This window comes from Scardinius erythrophthalmus (genome assembly GCF_964197995.2).
Source record: "Scardinius erythrophthalmus genome assembly, chromosome: 6".
NCBI lineage: Eukaryota > Metazoa > Chordata > Actinopteri > Cypriniformes > Leuciscidae > Scardinius > Scardinius erythrophthalmus.
The window spans coordinates 40,630,684-40,651,514 of record NC_138226.1 but is presented as its reverse complement, the minus strand read 5'-3'; the positions used below and the strand labels follow the sequence as shown (position 1 = coordinate 40,651,514).

At 38.7% G+C, this 20,831-nt stretch overlaps 1 protein-coding gene across 2 annotated transcripts; it reads right to left on the bottom strand.

Moving 5' to 3' along the window:
* Positions 1 to 313: 313 nt before the first annotated feature.
* Positions 314 to 19,597, bottom strand: rbm45 (RNA binding motif protein 45). Of its 2 annotated transcripts, XR_014030321.1 has the most exons (11): positions 19,092 to 19,597; positions 17,949 to 18,071; positions 15,149 to 15,275; positions 14,952 to 15,071; positions 9,483 to 9,665; positions 9,072 to 9,201; positions 8,415 to 8,511; positions 6,397 to 6,560; positions 5,356 to 5,572; positions 680 to 892; positions 314 to 473 (listed from the first exon to the last, which is right to left on the bottom strand). XR_014030321.1 is itself a non-coding variant. In XM_081368180.1 (9 exons), the coding sequence occupies exons 1-9, from the start codon at positions 19,365 to 19,367 to the stop codon at positions 5,380 to 5,382; spliced, it is 1,413 nt and encodes a 470-aa protein (XP_081224306.1). In that variant the 5' UTR covers positions 19,368 to 19,597; the 3' UTR covers positions 4,640 to 5,379. The 2 variants fall into 2 exon arrangements, 1 of the variants encoding a protein (XP_081224306.1); XM_081368180.1 differs by lacking the exons at positions 314 to 473; positions 680 to 892 and having other exon boundaries at positions 4,640 to 5,572.
* Between the last annotated feature and the right edge of the window lie 1,234 nt (positions 19,598 to 20,831).

The window sequence follows — 20,831 nt, the reverse complement described above, 5'->3', positions numbered from 1 at the left end:
TCCACTCACTCACTCAGCTCAGAGATCCACTGGTTGACGATCACACGTTGATCTGATTGGTCACAAGGTAGTTTGTGACGTCAGAAACACCAGCGATTTCAAAGCGTGTTTTTGAGACTGTCTTTGGTTCACTGCAGTTTTAAGGAGAAAATACTCAGCAATGCTGTCGACTTATGAATTTACACATGGTTTGTCTTAAAGCATATTAAAAACACCACATAGACACATAAACAACATTAAAAGCTGGATTTTCACCACAGGGGGACTTTAATTAACAGGAACTGAGAAACAAACACACCATTTAAGACCGCTTAATTTGTCAAACTCTTTATTTGTAATTCCATACAGATCAAACACATACAGAGTCCATGAATTAGCTCAAACTCAACTGACATTTGTCTGTCACCTTCATTAATTGGGATAGTTCACTCAAAAATAGAATAAAAAAATAATTAAATAAACAACATCATTTACTCATCATCATGTCATTCCAAACCTGTATGACTGCATTAAGCCCCAACAAAGAAAGTCAACGGGGTCCAATGTTGCTTCATTGTATGTTCTTTCAGAAAACATTCTTTAAAATAAATAATACATATTATATATTTATAATATATATATATAATATAGTCGGTCACACGTTTAGAATGACATGGATGAGTAAATGATGACAATTTACATTTTTGGGTGAACCATCCCTTCAAGTGTCTGAATTACTGGCAGTTTGCTAAAAGTAGACAAAGGAAAAAAAGAGAGAGAAATCAAAAACACTTTGATTGTTATAAAAGAACTGAAATGGCAGTACGGCAGTCAGTGTCCGTCGTTATGAGGTCGTGTCATCGTTAATACTCGTCCTGTCATGTCGGGGTCATGCGTCATGTCACTTAAAACTCTGTAAGAACAAACACATCATAGTCACAGTTACACAAGTCCACAATCTCCAGAACAGCTGAAAGAGAGATCAGATAATGCCCCTATTTACGTCTGAACTTCAAAACTTAAAAGTTGCCATAGAATGGAAGTTGCGATCAACTTTAATACTGTATTGTGTCATATTTCAGAGTAAGGCCGCAGTCACATTAGTGAAACTGGTAACACTCTACAATAAGGTTCATTAGTTAACATTAGTGTATTAACTAACATGAACTAACGATGAGCAATACATATGTTACTGTATGTATTCATCTTTGATGTATTCAAAACTTTGTTAATGTTAGTTAATAAAAATCCAGCTGTTCATTGTTTGTTCATGTTAGTTCACAGTGCATTAACTAATGTTAATAGATACAACATTTGATTTTAATAACGTATTAGTAAATGTTAAAATTAATATTAACTAAGATTAATAAATGCTGAAGAAGTATTGCTCATTCTTAGTTCATGTTAACTAATGTTATTGTAAAGTGTTACCGTGAAGTTCCATTGTCCAAATTTAGCATCTTGATTTTGGTAATTGAGGCGAATTCAGGTTCAAAGCTTGATGAAGCTTGTAATTTCCGCAACACTAGTGGCACCACACAGAATTACAAAAATACGTCAGATAAGATCATAATTATGCTTCAATTGTGAATGTTGATTATACAATTTGTCTACACATTTGCTGTGATTTTGATGATGACGAACTAGAGGTTTAAACATTACTCATTTAGCCAGTTTGTTTAATGTCGGATGCAACAAAACATCCCATAATTCTCTGTGGCAGCATAAGAATAATACAACGCAGAAATAAAGCATCAATTACACACTTAAAGGGATAGTTCACTTTAAAATGAAAATTAGCCCATGATTTACTCGCCCTCAAGCCATGCTAGGTGTATATGACTTTATTCTTTCAGACGAATACAATCAGAGTTAAAAAATGTCCTGACTCTTCCAAGCTTTATAATGGCAGTGCATTGCAACCAACAGTTTGAAGTAGGGATGCACCGATTGATCGGCTGGTGACCGGAATTGGCCGATTTTCACGTGATCGGCCGTGACCGGCGACCGGCCGGTCAGTCTGACAAATGCCGATTTTATGCCGGTCAAATGCGCTCGGGCGCCACATGATTAACATCGCGCAACATCAGAATCACACGTGCACACGGACGGAACACGCATGTAGGAAACCTCGTGAATTACGTCCGTTCAGACCGCAAGCGCGTATTTTTTTTCAGCGTGCATGTTAATCGATGAGTGCTTTCACAACGGAAGCAGGAGCAGCGCGTGAGCGTCAAGCAGGAGCGTCGCGAGCAGTGAAGCGCGTGTTTCGGCGCCGAGTCTATTTGCTGCACTGCTCGCGCTCAATAGGCTTTATGCCCAGCTCCACTACTTCCTGAACTTCAGCCAGCTCCTTTGTTTCCTGTCTGCAATTATTGGACAAACTGATTAATCCAGGTGTGCCTGACCTTAGTAACAATAATCAGACACACCTGGATTAATCAGTTTGACCAATAATGACAGACAGGAAACAAAGGAGCTGGCTGAAGTTCAGGAAGTAGTGGAGCTGGGCATAAGGCCTATTAAAGGGAAAGCACACTTTTGATGGATAAAATAGCCTAAATAGGGTTTCACAAAAAAGCGCCCAAAATGCACAGAATTTGCGTGTTTTAACAAGAACTGGAGTAGGCTATGTCAGAAAAGAAAACGAAGACTAATATTTATAGAAAATGTACCCATTTAAACTTGTTTTATTATTCAGTTTGTACAAGTGATTGCAATAGGCCTGTGTGTGAGTGCTTTGAGAAATATCTTTATACTGCAAGGCTATTTATTTTTTATTTATATATAATTTTATTGCCATTCCCTGTTTTCATACAGACGTTTAGTTTGCTAAATACATTTATAAAAAATTATTGGATATTGAATGTGAAAAGGAAATTGTTCTTCTATAACACTGCACTTTAGATGTTTGAATTACCCACACCTGGAGTAATTTATATAGTTCTATTTTATAGCGTTTATCTGTTCAAAAAAATATGTACTATGCAAATTGTTAAATGTTCTATTACAGAAAAGATATAAAATAAATATTTGTGTGTGCTGTAAAGTGGTTAGAAAAAATTAAATCGGAATCGGCTAAAATCGGTATCGGCAGGTCAAACTTAATGAAAAATCGGAAATCGGAATCGGCCCAGAAAATTGTAATCGGTGCATCTCTAGTTTGAAGCTCAAAAAAGTTCATCTATCCATCATAAAAGTTCATCTATCCATGATAAAAGTGCATGATAAACGAACTCCACACGGCTCCTGTGGGTTAATAAAGGTCTTCTGAAGCGAAGAGTTTGCGTAAGAAAAATATTAATATTTATAACTTTATAAAGTAAAATTCCAGCTTCCGGCCAAACGCAGTCTCTACTTACGCCTAAAGCACAACTTACACAACTCATGACGTCAGAAGTAGCTTTAGTGCGTCGTGGCGTAGCGGAAATATCAGCAGTGCATTACTCGCACAAGTTGCGCTTTAGACAAGTCGAATCCGTATGTTTGTTTGACTGGAAGCTAGTTATTTTACTTTATTAAGTTTTAAATATTAAATATTTTTCTTACACACATGCATCGCTTCGCTCCAGAAGACCTTTATTAACCCACAGGAGCCGTGTGGAGGTCGTTTATCATGGATAGATGCACTTTTATGATGGATAGATGCACTTATCATGGAGAGATGCACTTTTATCATGGAGAGATGCACTTTTATCATGGAGAGATGCACTTTTATGATGGATAGATGCACTTTTATGAACTTCAAACTGGTTGGTTGCAATTCACTGCCATTATAAAGCTTGGAAGAGCCAAGACATTTTTGATATAACTCGATTGTAAAGAACAATGTCGTATACACCTAGCATGGGTTGAGGGCGAGTAAATCATGGGCTAATTTTCATTTTAAAGTGAACTACTCCTTTAATGAGCATCCTTTACTCTTAATTTTGTAGTATTAAAGCAGGGGTGCCAAACTCAGATCCTGCAGAGCTATACCGCGTTCAAGTCGAGGTCAGAAGTGGGAAAATCTGCGTTGAAATGTCCCAAATATAATGTCAACGTTTGCTTTTGTGTTTGACAAATGCATCCACACAATGGCTTTTGGAAGCAGGACCTGACGCCATCTTGGAAATGACGTCAAATAATGCGTTTCGCTGAGGTCGGGGTTGATCGATCTGCCACAAGCTCACAGGTCGGATGTCCGACTTCGAGAAGCGTTCCAGACGTTATTTTCAAGTAGGAGGAAAAATCAGATTTCCGAGTTGTCTGGAACGCAGAATTAGCTTCAACCATAATTAAACATTAATCAAGGTCTTCAGGATTACTTAAACTCAAGTTGATAACTCACTGCCCTCCAGGAGCAGTTTGGCACCCCTGCATTACAGCAAATCCGGAAAAGTGGCTCAATAATTACACTGTCACAGGGATTATGTGATAAAAAAAAATATGCAAAATACCGTTCAAGGATTGTGAGAAATATCTATGGCAAATGTTCGCAGCTCAACCACCATTGGCAGTTTTACACTCATTTCAGTTACACAACAGTTCAAAAGCTTGGGGTCAGGTATTTTCTGAAAGAAATTAATACTTTCATTCAGTAAGGATGCATTCAATTAATCAAAAGTGACAGTAAAGACATTAATAATGTTACAAAATCGTTTTCTTTTTCATTTATTTTACATTAAAAAAACTGCAGTTACTGGAGTAATGATGCTGAAAATTCATCTTTGATCACAGGAATAAATTACATATCACTATATATTCACATAGCAAACAGATATTTAAAATCGAAATGATATTTCACAATATTACTGTTTTTACTGTATTTTTTGATCAAAAAATGCAGAGTTGGTGAACATGAATACATTTTTAAAAATTATTGTTTTCTGTCTGGCTCCTGAAATAAGTGCAATCCTCATTTCTGCCACTAGTGCCAGTGAAATTACAAACCTCTACACAAAGCTAGAAAAATGATTAAAAGTGCCTTACACTAATTTTATGATCGCAAATCAAATGTAGAGGACAGATATGAACTGCATGCTTCATTTGAACGACCGTTTCTGTTCAACTGACGTGACATTTTGTTATACTGATATAGAAATAAACGAATCCCCCAAAAGAGATGAAGATGTTGAAGGATCGTTTCTCCAGGTCGCATATACGAGCGGTCAGTTCAGGGTTTAGCATCATGTCTCAAGTCGTCAACTTATTCACGAACAAGTTCACTCTCAACATCAAATTATAAAGAATATAACAGATTGTGTCATAATTTTCATCTTGTTTTTCTGGATTGTCTTTATTTGCTCTTGTACTCACAGCAGAAATAACAATATTGTGGTGAATTCATAAATATTTGAAATATTTCACCGTGTCTTACCTACTGATCTGACTTACCTGTGTCTGTCATAAGGTCAAAGGTCAGTATGTTCTCTGGCGTTTGTGTGACTCCTCTTTCGGCGGGTCGGCCAGCATGACCTTCATCTTGACCCCGTTCACCACCTTCCCGTGCAGAAGCGCTATGGCGTCGTGAGCCGGCTTACGGTCCGAGTACTTTATATATCCCACGTTACGGCCGGGAACCAGGTAAACCTCCATCAGGGAACCGAAACGACTGTGTGGGGAAAACAGTGTTGATTATCACAGAAAAAAAGTTGAAACTGTCCGTCAACATTTCTGGATTGTTTTCAACTGGTTCAAGGAATTAATCAAACTAACCAATTATAACAAGGTGTTTTTGTTTTTTATAATAATAAATATGAGACATCTACAATATCAATCTACACTCACACATACACACATACATAATTATTATTTTCTTTTAATGTGTATTTAAGTCTCTTCTGCTCACCAAGGCTGCTTTATTTGATAAAAACACAGCAAAGGTGGTAATATTGTGAAATATTATTACAATTTAAAATAACTGTTTTCTATGTGAATATATAGTAAAGTGTCATTTATTCCTGTGATAAAAGCTGCATTTTCAGCATCATTACTCCAGTCTTCAGTGTCACATGATCCTTCAGAAATCAGTCTTATATGATTTGATGCTCAAGAAACATTTATGATTATTATCAGTGTTGAAAACAGTACTTAATATGAAACTTAAAAAAAAAAAAAATCAAAGAATCCTGAATAGCATTAGCAGCATGACTGTTTTCAACATTGATAATAATAATAACTGCTTATTGAGCAGCAAATCAGCATATATGAAATGAAACAGTTCACAATATTACCGTTTTACTGTGTTTTTGATTGAATAAATGCAGCCTTGAAAATCTTAATTATTTCAAACCTTTGACCGGTAGTGTATATAACATCACCCAGTCTATAAGCATGTGTCCATGTCTGTAGTGGAACAACATTCATGGGAAATATTTACATAAATTCAGACACAATACACCACAACACTCCTACACTATCAGAGCACACACACACCAGAACAGGTCCTCCAGAACATCCACAGGCAGAGGTGAGGGGTTGAAGATGACGAAGAGTCTCTCCTTCACCACGCCGTCAGACGACACCAGCTTCTTCAGAGGAGGAAGAGCCACATCAGTCTGAACTCGAGCTTTCTGGGCCACAGGAGGCGCTGTGTAGCCCTACAGGAACACCACACACACACACACACACCACTGATCAATCAGACTGAACTCGAGCTTTCTGGGCCACAGGAGGCGCTGTGTAGCCCTACAGGAACACCACACACACACACCACTGATCAATCATCAGACTGAACTCGAGCTTTCTGGGCCACAGGAGGCGCTGTGTAGCAACAACTACAGGAACACCCCACACACACACACACACACACACACACACACACACACACACACACACACACACACACACACACACACACACACACACACACACACACACACACACACACACACACACACACACACACACACACACACACACACACACACACACACACACACACACACACACACACACACACACACACACACACACACACACACACACACACAACTGATCAATCATCAGTCTGAACTCGAGCTTTCTGGGCCACAGGAGGCGCTGTGTAGCCCTACAGGAACACACCACACACCCACACCCACACCCACACCCACACACACACACACACACACACAAACACACACAAACACACACCCAACAACATCAGGTTTTCTTTGGTCTCCCAAGCCAATTTAAATGGAGGACAAGCTCATACATAATGATGACAATGCTTTTTAACAACACAGATTCAAACAGTAAAATTAAACCAGAAAACAAAGTATATTTCATTTTTGGGTGACCCTTTACACAGACTGTGGTGATGTTTCCAGTTATTAACATCATCATAAATCTAGCAAAGTTTTTTTTAATTTATTAAGCATATTTTCAGTTTTTCTTTTTCCATTTATAATTTTGTTTATAATTTGTTTATATATATTTTTTAAAGAATTCTTATTTATAACACTATACTTTGTATAATCACCTTGACATTAAATGACAGAAAACTAGTTATATTTAACATTTAGCATATTAAACATCTTCCTCTCTTTTGACCACCGTAATCATTTTTTTTTTTTTTTTTTGCTATGGGAGCAACAGGGAATGCTATAATTATATTTGCTGTCTTCTCCTGTTCGCCACTGTAGAAGTTCACCGCAATATAATGACTTCCGCTTCTGAAAAACACCCGGAAATGTGAAAAGTGTCCATGGCATGTACAAACATCACGTGATAACTATGACTCACAGAAGAAACACAATCTGAACTGTATGAGTTTCTGTCCTCCATGGGACACCAAAGCGAAAGTTTTGAAGGAATCACTCATTTAAAGAGACGGCAGAGCTGACTGATGTGTCATGTAGCCAGCAGCCATTTCACCCTGTAGCCCAAGACTGGCCGCCCACTGAAGCTAATCAGGGTTGAGCCTGGTCAGTACCTGGATGGGGGACTCCTGGGAAAACCAGGTATCTGCTGGAAGAGGTGTTAGAGAGGCCAGTAGGGGGCGCTGCTCACCCTGTGCTCAGTGTGGGTCCTAACGCCCCAGTGTAGTGATCGGGGCACTATACTGTCAAAGAGCACCGTCCTTCAGATGAGACGTTAAACTGAGGTCCTGACTCTCTGTGGTCATTACAAATCCCAGGATGTCCTTTGGAAAAGAGTAGGGGTGTAACCCCGGCATCCTGGCCAAATTTGCCCCTTGGCCTCTGTCCATCATGGCCTCCTAATCATCCCCATATACTGATTGGCTTCATCACTGTCTCCTCTCCACCAGTAAGCTGGTGTGTGGTGGGCGTTCTGGAGCAATATGGCTGCCATCGCATCATCCAGATGGAGCTGCACATTGGTGGATGTTGAGGACACCCCCCTCCCCCCTTCCACGTAAAGCGCTTTGAGTACCCAGAAAAGCGCTATATAAATGTAACAAATTATTATTATTATGTGCAGATGTTCCTGGTTGGATGAACATTACTCACGGCGCTGGTCTTCATCAGCTGCGCTCCGCAGGGGCCGTTCCAGACCATCGACATCATCTGAGCCGCCACGAGCTGCATCGCCATCTTCCCCACGGGACTGCACACACACACACACACACACACACACACACCACTAACTAAACCTGCACTTCTTATTTAACAGCGCTGAGATACAGCAGTCTATGAAAACCATCCACCTCAAGGTACCCAGATGCTGCACTCTTTCCTGTGGATGTTCAGTGTTTAGATACAGGCAAACCACAATTTATTCAGACACCTTCAATATTTCCCACATTATCACAGTTTATTCACTATAGTTTAGAAAATGGTAATAAAATATGACAAGAACTCAAAGTTATGAAATCAGCTGATATTTGACTGGTTTTGTCCGTCCTTCTGTGAGACTGTCTCTCAGAGGAATTATGTTGAATAGCTGTCAGCTGTTAAACTACACAATTAGATAATACCAGTTTAGCTCAACCAATCACCAAGCAACAGAAGAGACAGGTTAAGTAATGAATTTATCTAGATAATTACACCAATAACAGAATGAGACCAGAGGATCTGTTGATGAGGCAGCATGTATGGATCTTCCCATCACCAGAAACACTTTGTACACTGTGAAACAGAGTCAGACGAAGGTAAAGCGGCCTCTACCTGGTCCTGTCCTCCCCGTCGTCTATGTAAGTGACTGACAGCCGGTTACCAGGCGGATACTCAAACCCATTCAGCTTCTCTTTGGCATAAACCGCAGAGCCCAGGTTATTATACCGGACCACCACCTGACCTGCAGGACACACACATACTGGCAAATTCATCTAGATTTTGGATTGCGGTTACGCTCATGTGACGTTGCTGTGTTACACGGTCACGAAGCTTATCTTTATTATTTCATTGTTTAAATTAATACATTTCTAGCTTCTATGTACATTTCTGAAAAGCATAACTGAGACAGTTTCCTCTGATGTGATGTGATGTGGACTCATGCATTTTCCGTAAAGCTGCTTTGAAGCGATGTGTATTGTGAAAAGCGCTATCCAAATGACTGTGAACTGAATTGAATGTAACCTTTGCTGAAGCCGTACTGATCGATCTGCATCTCACAGAAGTCCATCCCCGGGATCAGGTCGAACAGGCCGTAGATCTGCTCCTGCGTGACCGCGGCCCGGGACGACACCATCAGGCACCGCGTGATGATGTCAGAGCTCCACGTGTCCCCCACGGGGGCGAAGCTGCTGCTGGACTCGTGCGCTGAGGGAAACACAGACCCTCAGGAAAACAAACCACAATTCTGTTTGGCGCTAGATATCAGGAAGTGGATCAATATTTTAAACCTTCAGGCTTAATTACAACTAGTGTATTTGGTGTTTGTTCTGTACACGGTTTTACTGGATCCGTGCAGTCGGTCTTAAAGGGGCACTATGCAGCTTTCTGTTTATGTCAAACAGTGACCCCTAGAGTCGCTGTGGAGTACTTGCATTTAACGTTACTGTCGTAAATAGCACTCGCGCAGAGCCGTCTCTGCACTCACGGCCTGATCCCTTCCGCCCTCTATACCGGTACCTGTTCAATAGGATGGAAGCTGTAATGAGTGGAAATAAGGTGTGGCCCCTTTAAGAGCTGCGCGCGCCCTATTGAACTGTTGTCGGCAGTCTGTGTTGTATCATGTGCACCTCGAACACCCGTATGCGGGTTATTTCAGTTTGATGCTCATTCTTATCCTACTTTTGTTTATCAAGTAAAGATGTGGATGGTAGAACGGTTGACAGACAGTTACACGAGTTCGACTGGGGAATAAAGTGCAAGTTGTGAGATGCCAATCGCCTCCGTGAGTCTGTCTGGCTCTCGGTAATAACTTCATCTGTGAGCTATCCCTATTTCTCCTCCTGACAGAACGCGTTACAAAGCGTCGGACATCAAACAGGCACAGATAACCTCTGAAGATGTCTACTAGTCCATCAACAAGAACGATATTTACTCGAGTCTGACTCCTTGCTCGGTCAGTCTGCCGTTTCCTTTCTTTCGTCCTCTGACAAAAAGCTTTCCTAGCTTTGTGTGCAGTGCCGTAAAGCAATTTGTTACATCGCGAGACCTGATATCACGCGATACTTCCTGACGCGACCCGCCGGCCCAAAGTTGCAAGGGTGGTTTTTCCGCTCACAGGCGCTCGGGGGATGCGCGACGACCACCATTCAACCCGAAACAAGTCATATAACTATTCCAATGACTCTGAAGCTGTTCGGTTAGGGTAAAAAAGTTACTTAGTGCACCTTTAAAGTGACTGCAGCCTAATTAACCTGATGTGATTATTCATGTTAATCAAACAACAAAAAAGAGAAAACCTCTCACTGCTCTAGACTGAATCACTTCAGTAACTTTAATTACTAATTACTCATTTAATTAGCAATTTTAAGACTATGCATTGTTTTTTTTATACATTTGATTACTTAAACATTTTATGTAGTATTTCTTATTTCTAGTGCTTGTTTTTCAGGACACGGTTTCTCCAGAACGTTTTTTTTTATATATATATATATATATATATATATATATATATATATATATATACACACACACACATACACACACACATACTTAAGCTGGACTGTGACACTATTTTAACAACTTTGTTGCATTAATTTCCTGTTATGTCTGTAAAGCTGCTTTGAAACTATCTGTATTGTAAAAAGCGCTATAAAAATAAAGGTGACTTGACACCGGTTAAAAAATGGATGAACAAATAAACTCGATTGTCAGATCTAGTTTCTTTTTCCCTTCGTCTCTCAGCTGAAACTAAACCTTTTTTATCAACTGCTGACTTTGAGAAAGCAGTTTCTGCGGTTGTTCTCTCACGAATGGACTTCTGCAACTCTCTTTACTCTGGAATTGACAACAAATCATTGGCGCGTCTTCAAAAAATACAGAATGCTAAAGTCAGCCAGGAAATTTGACTCAATTACGTTTAAATGGTTGCCAGTTTGATTTGAACCAGATCCTATTTTAATTACTCTTGGGGTTTGATTTTATTCTAGTTTTATTGATTTGATTTAATTCTATTTTAATTCTGAGGAGTTTTTGAGACTTACACTGGAACAAAAACATTTTGTTTCGTACGGTTTAATTTCTGCTAAAAAACGTAATTCTTTTGTTTTGGAAGAAAAAGGAAGTTCCAACGCTTAAAGGGGCATTCCACCCATTTGAACATTGTTTTTTATTTAAAGTGGGTCATATATGTAGTCGAAATGTAAAATAAATTTTGAATTTGGTGCCTTCGTGACCGAGGAAAGACAAAAAATAACTTCAGGACGCATTTGTATGAAAGAAAACAACTCCCACAATGCACCACATTGCACAGCTCCGCAAGCCACTCCCACTAATCCAGAAAGCGCATATCTGCCTATAAGAGAAATCACTCTTCCGTCTACAAGGCTAGCTACTACCAGAGCTTGAAATTCATTTCACATTCACACAAAATGTCTAGTTAGTTGGCGAACTCATTAGTGCATTACTCCTCGTTTGTATTTCTTTCGAAAAGGTGAATTATTGCATGGTACCTGGATGTTCAGTCAGAACATATGCGGTGCGAAACTAGGAAACTAGTTCACAACACAAACGTCCGTGTCCTCGTCTGATTCAGAGATTTCGTCCAGGAGAAATTGTCATCGTTGAAATTCTTTGCCACAGACGGACTCTATCTCTGTGTTCGTAGCGGTTCGTAGTTGCGTAGTGAGATCACCGGCGCCACCAGTCCGCCCTAACTCGAGCCAGTCCGGGCTCCTCGTCCGCGGCAGGCAGGTCTTCTGCCTCGGCTGCTCTTCGCTATAATGCGGCTTGTAAAGGTAGCCACAAACACCTGATTCAAGCATCAGACTTCCGAAATCCTCTTCCTCTATCATATTGAGCACTCTCCTCCACTATTGTCATAACTGTACATCTGTCTCCACAGAGCCTGTTAGCTTAGCTTCAAACAAGATGGAGGATATTGCTTTCAGTTTCAGAGAGTAAAGTCCCACCCACTGATCTGTAATAGGTCTGTAGCGTGAGCGGGTCCCGCCCCCTGGGAGAGATGAGGAACGAGTGTCTGTAGTCTCAACAGAAATCCCCCCCTCTTACACTTCCTCCTACAAAAACGCAAAATGACGATTTTTGCGTCATTGTAGGAGGAAGTGTAAGAGGTAAATAACGGATTTCTCCCGTCTCAGGGGAAAATGAGAGAGTGTTGCACGACCATTCAATAGTATGACTGGGTTTCTAACAATGCAAAGCTTAATGCAAATGGGTGGAGTGTCACTTTAAACTATGGCTGACAGAGTTGACTGGTACACTACATTTAGAGAGAATTAGGTATGCTCTAAAAAACAAGATTTTGTTATTTGAAAAAATGTGGTCCCCTTTTATTTCTTTTCTGCAAGCTAGTGATTAAGTTTTACTATGCCTTCATGACCTGCCTTTACCACTGGATAGCACTTTTGGGTGGGGTTGGAGGCAGTTTTTTTGTTGTTGTTGTTTTTCATGCATTTTTGTGAGGTTGTCGGTTTTATTTGAGTTACAAATGATCTTCTGCTGAAATACCAAATAAAAAACATTTAAACACAAATGGTTGCCGGTTCGAGGTAGAATTATCTATAAGATCCTGTTATCTTATCTTATCTTTCTAGTATACTGGCATTTTATAATCCCTCTAAATCTTTGAGATACGAAAATCAAAATCTTCTCTGTGTTGTCAGAACAAAATACAAACATAAAGAAGGCAGCGCGTTTTCCCGTGTCGGAACCAAACTTTGTAATGATCTCCCTCTTTCTGTAAGGTCAGTAAAGTGACTACCAAGATTTAAGGCCATGTTAAAAGCACATCTGGTAACACTTTATTTTAAGGTGTGTAGCGTCTGGACGAAATCACAATGACTTATTCATTCTAAACTTCAGAAAGCTTTTAACCTATTGGACTCACTCATGTAAATTACAGTCCTAGTGCCAATAAGTCTGGATCAAATTGCTCCATTAACACATTAGTGTCATGGTAGAGATTAAACAGAAACACCTCCAAACTCCTTCGTGAGCTTCAAACAGATCGTAATCACCTCAACTCCCCTCTCACGGCAAGCAAGAAGTGGATGGACCTCTCAGAGACGCCCCAATACACACACACACACACACACACACACACACACACATTCTTTGCATTTAACTCATTCCAAGAGGTTATGAGATATTCCTGTGTGTATGTATGTATGTTTCCCACCTCATATTAGCCTAGTTAAGACTTTCTAGTTGTGTTAGCTGAACACTAAGTGCTTATATTCAAGTGTAAGAATGTATCTCTACTTTTGTATCTTCCAGGCATATCTATCTTGGTACCGAATTAAATCTCTCGGTTTGCCTTAGCTAAATATATGTAGTAGGTTACAATAAAATGTATTATACTATGTTTACCATGCTTTGGAGTAGAAATGACGAATTCTAACACCATCATAAAACATGCAAATTAGGCTGTGTCAGAAGGAGACAAAGACACTCTCTCCCGCTCAGTTTTCTGAGTGTCATTGGTCGGTTCACCCAAAATGGTGTGGACTAAGATTTTCATTAAAGGACGATAACGGTGGCTCATCATCTCTCTCCGAGTTTTGTTCTGTGTCTTACCTCTGTTTTCTTAGCTTTTTGTCTTAGTCTTGTCTCCGGCTTCTTGCCTTGTCTTAGTCTCGTGCTCATTCATTTCTATCTACGAGTGAAATGGACTTAGCCTGAATTTCCGGCAACTTTGCTTACAAGTAAACCGTTTGAACTTCCCGCAAACCGGAAGAACCGAGAGAACGCTTCAACCTCAGGACCCAGCGAGGATCATCACACACACACACACACACGCACACGCACACACACACACGCGCACACCCTGGCTCAGCAACAAAGATACATGTAAGTATTATTTCTATCGAGATTTAAATGTATTTAAGGTTGTCTGCCCCTGCTTTAAGGTGATTTGATTCTTTGCTGGCTCTCAAAGGTTAACTGTTTGTGATATTTTGCCATTCTGTGATCTGCTCTCTCTCTTTCTTTCCTTTCGTTATTCTGTTTATATGTATTCTTTGTTTAAATGTTTTTATAGTTTAATTTATTAAAACCCATTATACGCTTGATTGTCTCTGTCTGCTGCTCACCGAACAAAGCCTCTTAAATGTGTGAGCTACAAGCTTTATATTGATGAGTACTTTAGTTAGTAATCTTATAGAACAGAAAGTTATTCTTCATGACCAGAAGAATAACCTTTCTCAAGAGTTTATAAGAAGAACAATCCTTCTTGATAGGTTGATAAGAAGATCGTATGGTCGGTTTGGTGGACGAACGGATTATACGATGTGAAATTAATTCTGTTTGATCCTTACCATGTCTATGTTTTGTGAGTTTTGTTTTTTGTATTTCTCTCTCCGTACTCCTCTCTTTTTGTGTGTTTTAGTGATTGTGAAGCACTTTGGGCAACAGCTATTGCATTAAATGTGCCTATATGAATAAATAAATGCAATGAAGTGCGCAGATACTCACCAAAGGCGTATGAGCTGGAGCCGGGATCATTCCCGGAGTGCTCCGATCTGGGGTTGCTGAAATAGTCGTTGTCTGCGGATGAATTCTTGGTCCTGGGCTCAGCTAAAATCGCTCTGTAAGCTGCAGAGACAAGCGGTTTATAAGCACACCTGAAAACAACAGCCATAGTCGTGAAGCAGAGAACATGACACCCTTACTCTTGTCACAGTTTTCGATGGCCTTGGCGGCTTGCGAGGGTTTGTGGAACCGCACGTATCCCAGACCTTTGCTTTCACCGGTGTTCTTGTTCCTGATAATGATAGCGTACTCTATATCTCCATACACCTGTGGAAAAGACAGCAGAGAGATGCCTGGATCATATATCAGCTTCAAATCAAATACAAGAAATAAGAAATTATATTTTGCTTAGCCTGTTTTAGGACCACTAAGATTCCATGCATGATTTTCATGTTAATCATTCAAATTTGGTCAAAAATCTTTCAAAATCTTGTGGGGGGGGGGGGGGGGGTCGCACAAGGATCATTGCTCTGTTACTCTTTTGGCTTTATATGTTACCTCTGGGGGCTAACTTCTGAAAATACATGTAGCATTTCATTGCTGTGCGGATGATACTCAGATATATGTGCCAGTGAGTCAAATACAAATTCAATTTATACTTTATTAGCATTGTCTATAAGACATCGAGGCCTGAATGGCTGCAAAAAAGTTTTAAACTTAACGGAGACAAAACTGAGGTGATTGTGTCCGGCCCTGGCAGTGATGCTGTGACTCCATCTTTAAAAAAATCAACAAACACCCTTGTCTGGTTTAATGAAATCCAGTGTAATCCAAGTTTTGTGTTGGACAGTAACTTAAAAATGGATCGTCATATAAACTCAGTTGTGAGAACCAGTTTTTTCATTTACGTCTTTTAGCTAAGACTAAACCATTTTTATCAGTTCCAGATTTTGAGAAAGCAATTACAGCTTTGGTACACAAATGGACTATTGTAACTCTCTTTATATGGAACTGATGCTAGATCACTAGCCAGCTAGGATGATCAAGTAAAAAAAATATGACTGTTACACCGCTATTCATTTTATTGAAATGGCTGCCTGTACATTACAGAATTCTGTATAAGATTCTCATACTTGTTTTTAAGGCTCTTCACAATCAGGCACTTATGTTTATGTCCAACATGTTGTCAATATATACTCCCCCCAGAACCTTGAGATCAGAGAATCATCATCTTTAATGAGTTAGCAGGACAAAATATAAACATTAGAGCGATAGAGCTTTCTCACGAGGGGGTCCACAACTTTGGAACGATCTCCCCATCTCTATTAGATCAGCCAAAACACCAGCTACTCTCAAATATAGGTTAAACGCTATGTGAGCCCTCTCATGCACCTGTGTGTTTTATGTGGTTCTATGTATTTTGTATCTCTATGTATTGATTGTTGTTTTTTTGAGTGTGAAGAACTTGTGTTTGCAGCTCGTGTTGCCTTAAATTGTGCTATATAAGAATGATTAAATGAAACAAAATTTTATCCCAAAATTTTCCCATTTTTAATTATGTCACTGTTATGAATGGAAAAAGACTAATTTGATGCTAGAAATACATTCTTCACCTTCATGTAAAACACAATTTCTTGTTTAATTTCCTTTAAATTTGGGGTGAAATGTGATGCGTTTTCAAATCGTCCACCAGAAAATACCTCAGAAGTTTATTTTAAAGGCACAGTATGCAAGTTTCACCGCTAGAAGTCGCTTATTCCAAACAAAGGCGTAGAATGAACAATGAGCCGACTGGACTCATCCGTTCATGGATGAGCAAATGTATTAAATGTTTATTAACATTACTGTGGTATGAAGCAGGGCGGGCCGAGAGGACATTTTACCTGGATGTTTTGATTGTGCTTATATGCTGCAGTTGCTACTGCCGTTCCTTTCGTTTTGTTTTTATTTTACAATTAAATTTACATTTAACATAAGATTCCTTCTTCCCTGAAATTGAACAAATGTTACAATTACGTTTGAGCACTTAAATTCACATAATTTAATTTCATTCAAATGAAACGGTCACTAGTGCTCAATTAGTACTCATACACCTCTCATTATCTGATGAATTAAAGCAATGCAGCGCTGTTGTACTTGATCAAAACAATCATATTAAAATACATTTGAGTGTGTTAAAAGTTATGTTAAGGTTGTTCGCTCGGTGGCTGCTATGAGACACTCGTTTCACACTGCAGGACACTAGACCGATATTAGAACATTATATAAATAAAAGCTGGAGGAGTTGTGTTGCTAAATGGCATGCCCTTAATTTAAAACATTGTATAGTGGAGAAACTGCTGAATTACTGTTCCTACAGCTCTTTCTGATTATGCTATGATTGTCACTTGGCAGAATACTATAGTGTTGTCTCTGAGGTACAAGCATGTTACTGGCGGTAAATCAAGAAAACAAGAGACTTAGACTAAGACAGCTCGTGTTGAGCTTATAAATAATTAGTTTTCTGTCGATAAAGCTATCTAAACAGTTGCTCACCTGTAAAACACAAAATATTAATGCATCTTTGGTGTTTCCATGGTTTCTACAAAAGACTGGTTAAAATAGCGTATTTCTCTGGATTTTAAACATTGTTAGAAACATTTGGGATAATTTAACTACACAAGTCAACAACATATTTGTTCCAGTGGTTTTTGGATATTTGAATCTAAAAATATCACACGTTACAGGATTTTAGGATCATTTCAGATATTCTGGTGAGCTCCTCTTCCTTCACAACCACATTTTCTCGACTTAAACGAACCATTTAATCATATTATATTGTTATAATCTCAAAATAATTAGACACATGATAAATTGGTCATTAGAAATACATGTGTTTGCTTTTATGCAAAATATAACTACATGCAATGTCAATTTCCTTTTAATTTGGGGGTAAAATTTGACATGCTTTGATACATTCACCCCTCAAGACATGCTTTCAAACTTCCCATCAGATAATACCTTGAAAGTGTCTTTTAAATCTTCCTCAGTGAAGGACTTTGGGATCATCACGAATATCCTGGTCAGCTCCTCGTCCTCCACATCCCGGTGGCTCCCGGAGGATCTGGCCTGAGCGATGAACACCTGGACGAGCAGGACACGCTTACATTAACAGCTGCGATGAGGACTCACACTGTAACCAGCCTCGGGGAAAGTTACTTTCAAAAGTAATGCATTACAATATTGCGTTACTAAGTTACTTTTTTAGAAAAGTAATGTGTTACGTTACTTTTGCGTTACTTTTTTTTTTCATTTTACATATTACTTAAAGTTACTTATTTTAAAGTTAAATTTAAAAAGTTCTATTTTTGGGCAAATGTAAAGACCCTTTCACACCAAAAGTGAAATGATAAGCCTCAGGCTGAAGAAAAACCCTTTAACACTTGCTTTACCCATTAAGACAAAAAAAAAAAAAACTATTCTATAGTAATTTTTGCTTAATGGTTTACCTGATCAAAGGTCAGAAGCAAGTACATTGGTCAGTTAAATTGAGATTAAATGCATAAAATTATTATGTTTTATGTAACATATTTAGTTATTGGAGGTTTGCATAGTATTCTGATTCTGCATTTCACTGATTTTATTCATTTTGAGGAATATTTTGTGCAAGTGAGATGAGTAAATGCACGCTTACATTTAGTCTAAATATTACAATAACCATCATGTTCTCTCACACACACACACACACACACACACACACACACACACACACACACACACACAATGCCTCTGCACTTCGATTGGTCTCAACATGAGGACAGGAGAGCTGTCAGTCAATAAATGGGAAAACAAAGTAACTTGCATTACTTATTTGAAAAAGTAATTTCAGTAGTAATGCGTTACTTTAGTTACGTGAAAAAGTAATCTGATTACGTAACTCAAGTTACTTGTAATGAGTTCCACTGCATTTATATAGAGATTATATTGCTTTACCCTCATCCCAGACATTAAATTGTAAAACATACAAGTTACTTGTAATGATTAGTTACCCCAACACGGACTGTAACCGTGTCTGGCACTATATTAATGCCCTATTATCACTGTAAAGCTGCTTTGAAACGATCTACATGGTTAAAAGCGCTATAAATGAGGTGTCTGGATCACCTTGATGGGTTTGGTGCCCTCGGCCAGGCTCCTGCCGTGCATCTCCTCCATCGCCGTGCAGGCCTGAGAGGACTTGGAGAACTTCACAAACGACACTCCTTTCGACTCTTTCGTGTGCTTGTCCTTCACCACCCATATGTCCTGGATCTCGCCGAAAGGGGTGAAGTGTTCTCGGATGATCTCCTCGGTTATGGACTTACTGGTGACGAGAAACAGACGACTGTTCGCCGGCTCGTCCAGGTACGAGGAGGCGCGGTTAGATTCGTCCATAGCCATGGATCAGATTTCTATTATTGATTTGTTATACTTTCTAGTCAGCAAAACTGATCTAAAAACCCCTTTGAAGAAATACAGCGTTGGCTATAGTTCGTTTAAAATGATATTATCCTGACAACATTTCAACAACAACAACAGAGCTTCTTCTCCTTCTTCTTCTTCTTCTTCTTCTTCTTCTTCTTCTTCTTCTTCTGTGGGTTTATTGGCGGGTTTCGGTTCATACCGCCTCCTCCTGTGTGGAGTGTGAAGTGACTTTAGTCTACGTATCTTAAAGAGATAGTTCACCCAAAAATGTAAAATCTATCATAATTTACTCAAACAGAAATTGTTTCAAAGCTGTAGGAATTTCTTTGTTCAACACAAAAGAAGATATTTAGAGGAATATGGGTAACCAAACATGTGATGGGCCCCAATGACTTCCATAGTACACTCTCAGAAATAAAGGTACAGTGAGGGTACAATTAAGTACTTTAAGGTACAAATTTCACAAATAGGGAGGGGAAAAGAAACACAATGAAAGTCAATGGGGCCCATCCTTTTTGAGTGAACTATCCCTTTAAGGCGACTATTCTTTATGCATTTTAAAACTGCCTGTATCATTTGACCTGATCCTTGTTTTTGCATTTAAGACTAAAATGCATGTTTTGTTATTCTTGTCTTGTTTTGTTTTGCCTTTTGCATATACCACTTTAAGCTTACTGTTTGTTTTTATTTTTTTATTGTCTGTTATTTTATTTTGAATTAGTTAAAAAAAGCTCTCAGAATGTACAAGTGAATTGTATGTCAAATCATATGATTTAATAAAATACATTTGATATAAGACTAAAATGCATGTTTGAGCTGTTTAAGCTGGAAGCAACTTGCACCGGCATATCTTTAAAATCTGTCAGCCATTGTTTTGTCTCAAGATTCACACCAGTAATGTTTCTTTTTCTAAGGCAGGATTATAAAAGCTAGGTGAATGTCCTTGAACTAAGGTCTAATCCTGGCTTAATCTAAGCCCTGACTGTGAAACCAGGCCTTAGTGTGTTAAAATGACTACAATATGACAAATCAAAGTGCTTCACATAAAAGTGATTTAAAATAACCAGTAGTAAAAAATACCAGTAAATAATAAATAAATAAATCAACCTGGTCTCACTCTTGGTAATTTTAACTGACTTGATCCTAATTATCAGAATAGTCTTTTAGGTTCACAATACTGTTCAAAAGTTTGGGATCAGTGTATATATATATATATATATATATAATAATATTATATATATATATATATATATATATATAAATATATATATATATATATAATTATTATTATTATTATTTTATTGGATCAAAACTGCCTTTGCTCCAGTGTCACATGATCCTTCAGAAATCATTCTAATATGATGAGTTGATGCTTAAGAAACATTTCTGATCATTATTATTATTAATATTGTGACGCTTAATGACTGTGGAAACTGTGAT

Coding starts and splice junctions, on each gene's coding strand:
- rbm45 (XM_081368180.1), bottom strand. CDS start 19,367: ATGGCTATGGACGAATCTAACCGCGCCTCCTCGTACCTGGACGAGCCG. Junction 18,072..19,091: donor AGGGCACCAAACCCATCAAG/GTGATCCAGACA, acceptor CTGCTCGTCCAG/GTGTTCATCGCTCAGGCCAG. Junction 15,276..17,948: donor ATTTAAAAGACACTTTCAAG/GTATTATCTGAT, acceptor TCTTTTCCACAG/GTGTATGGAGATATAGAGTA.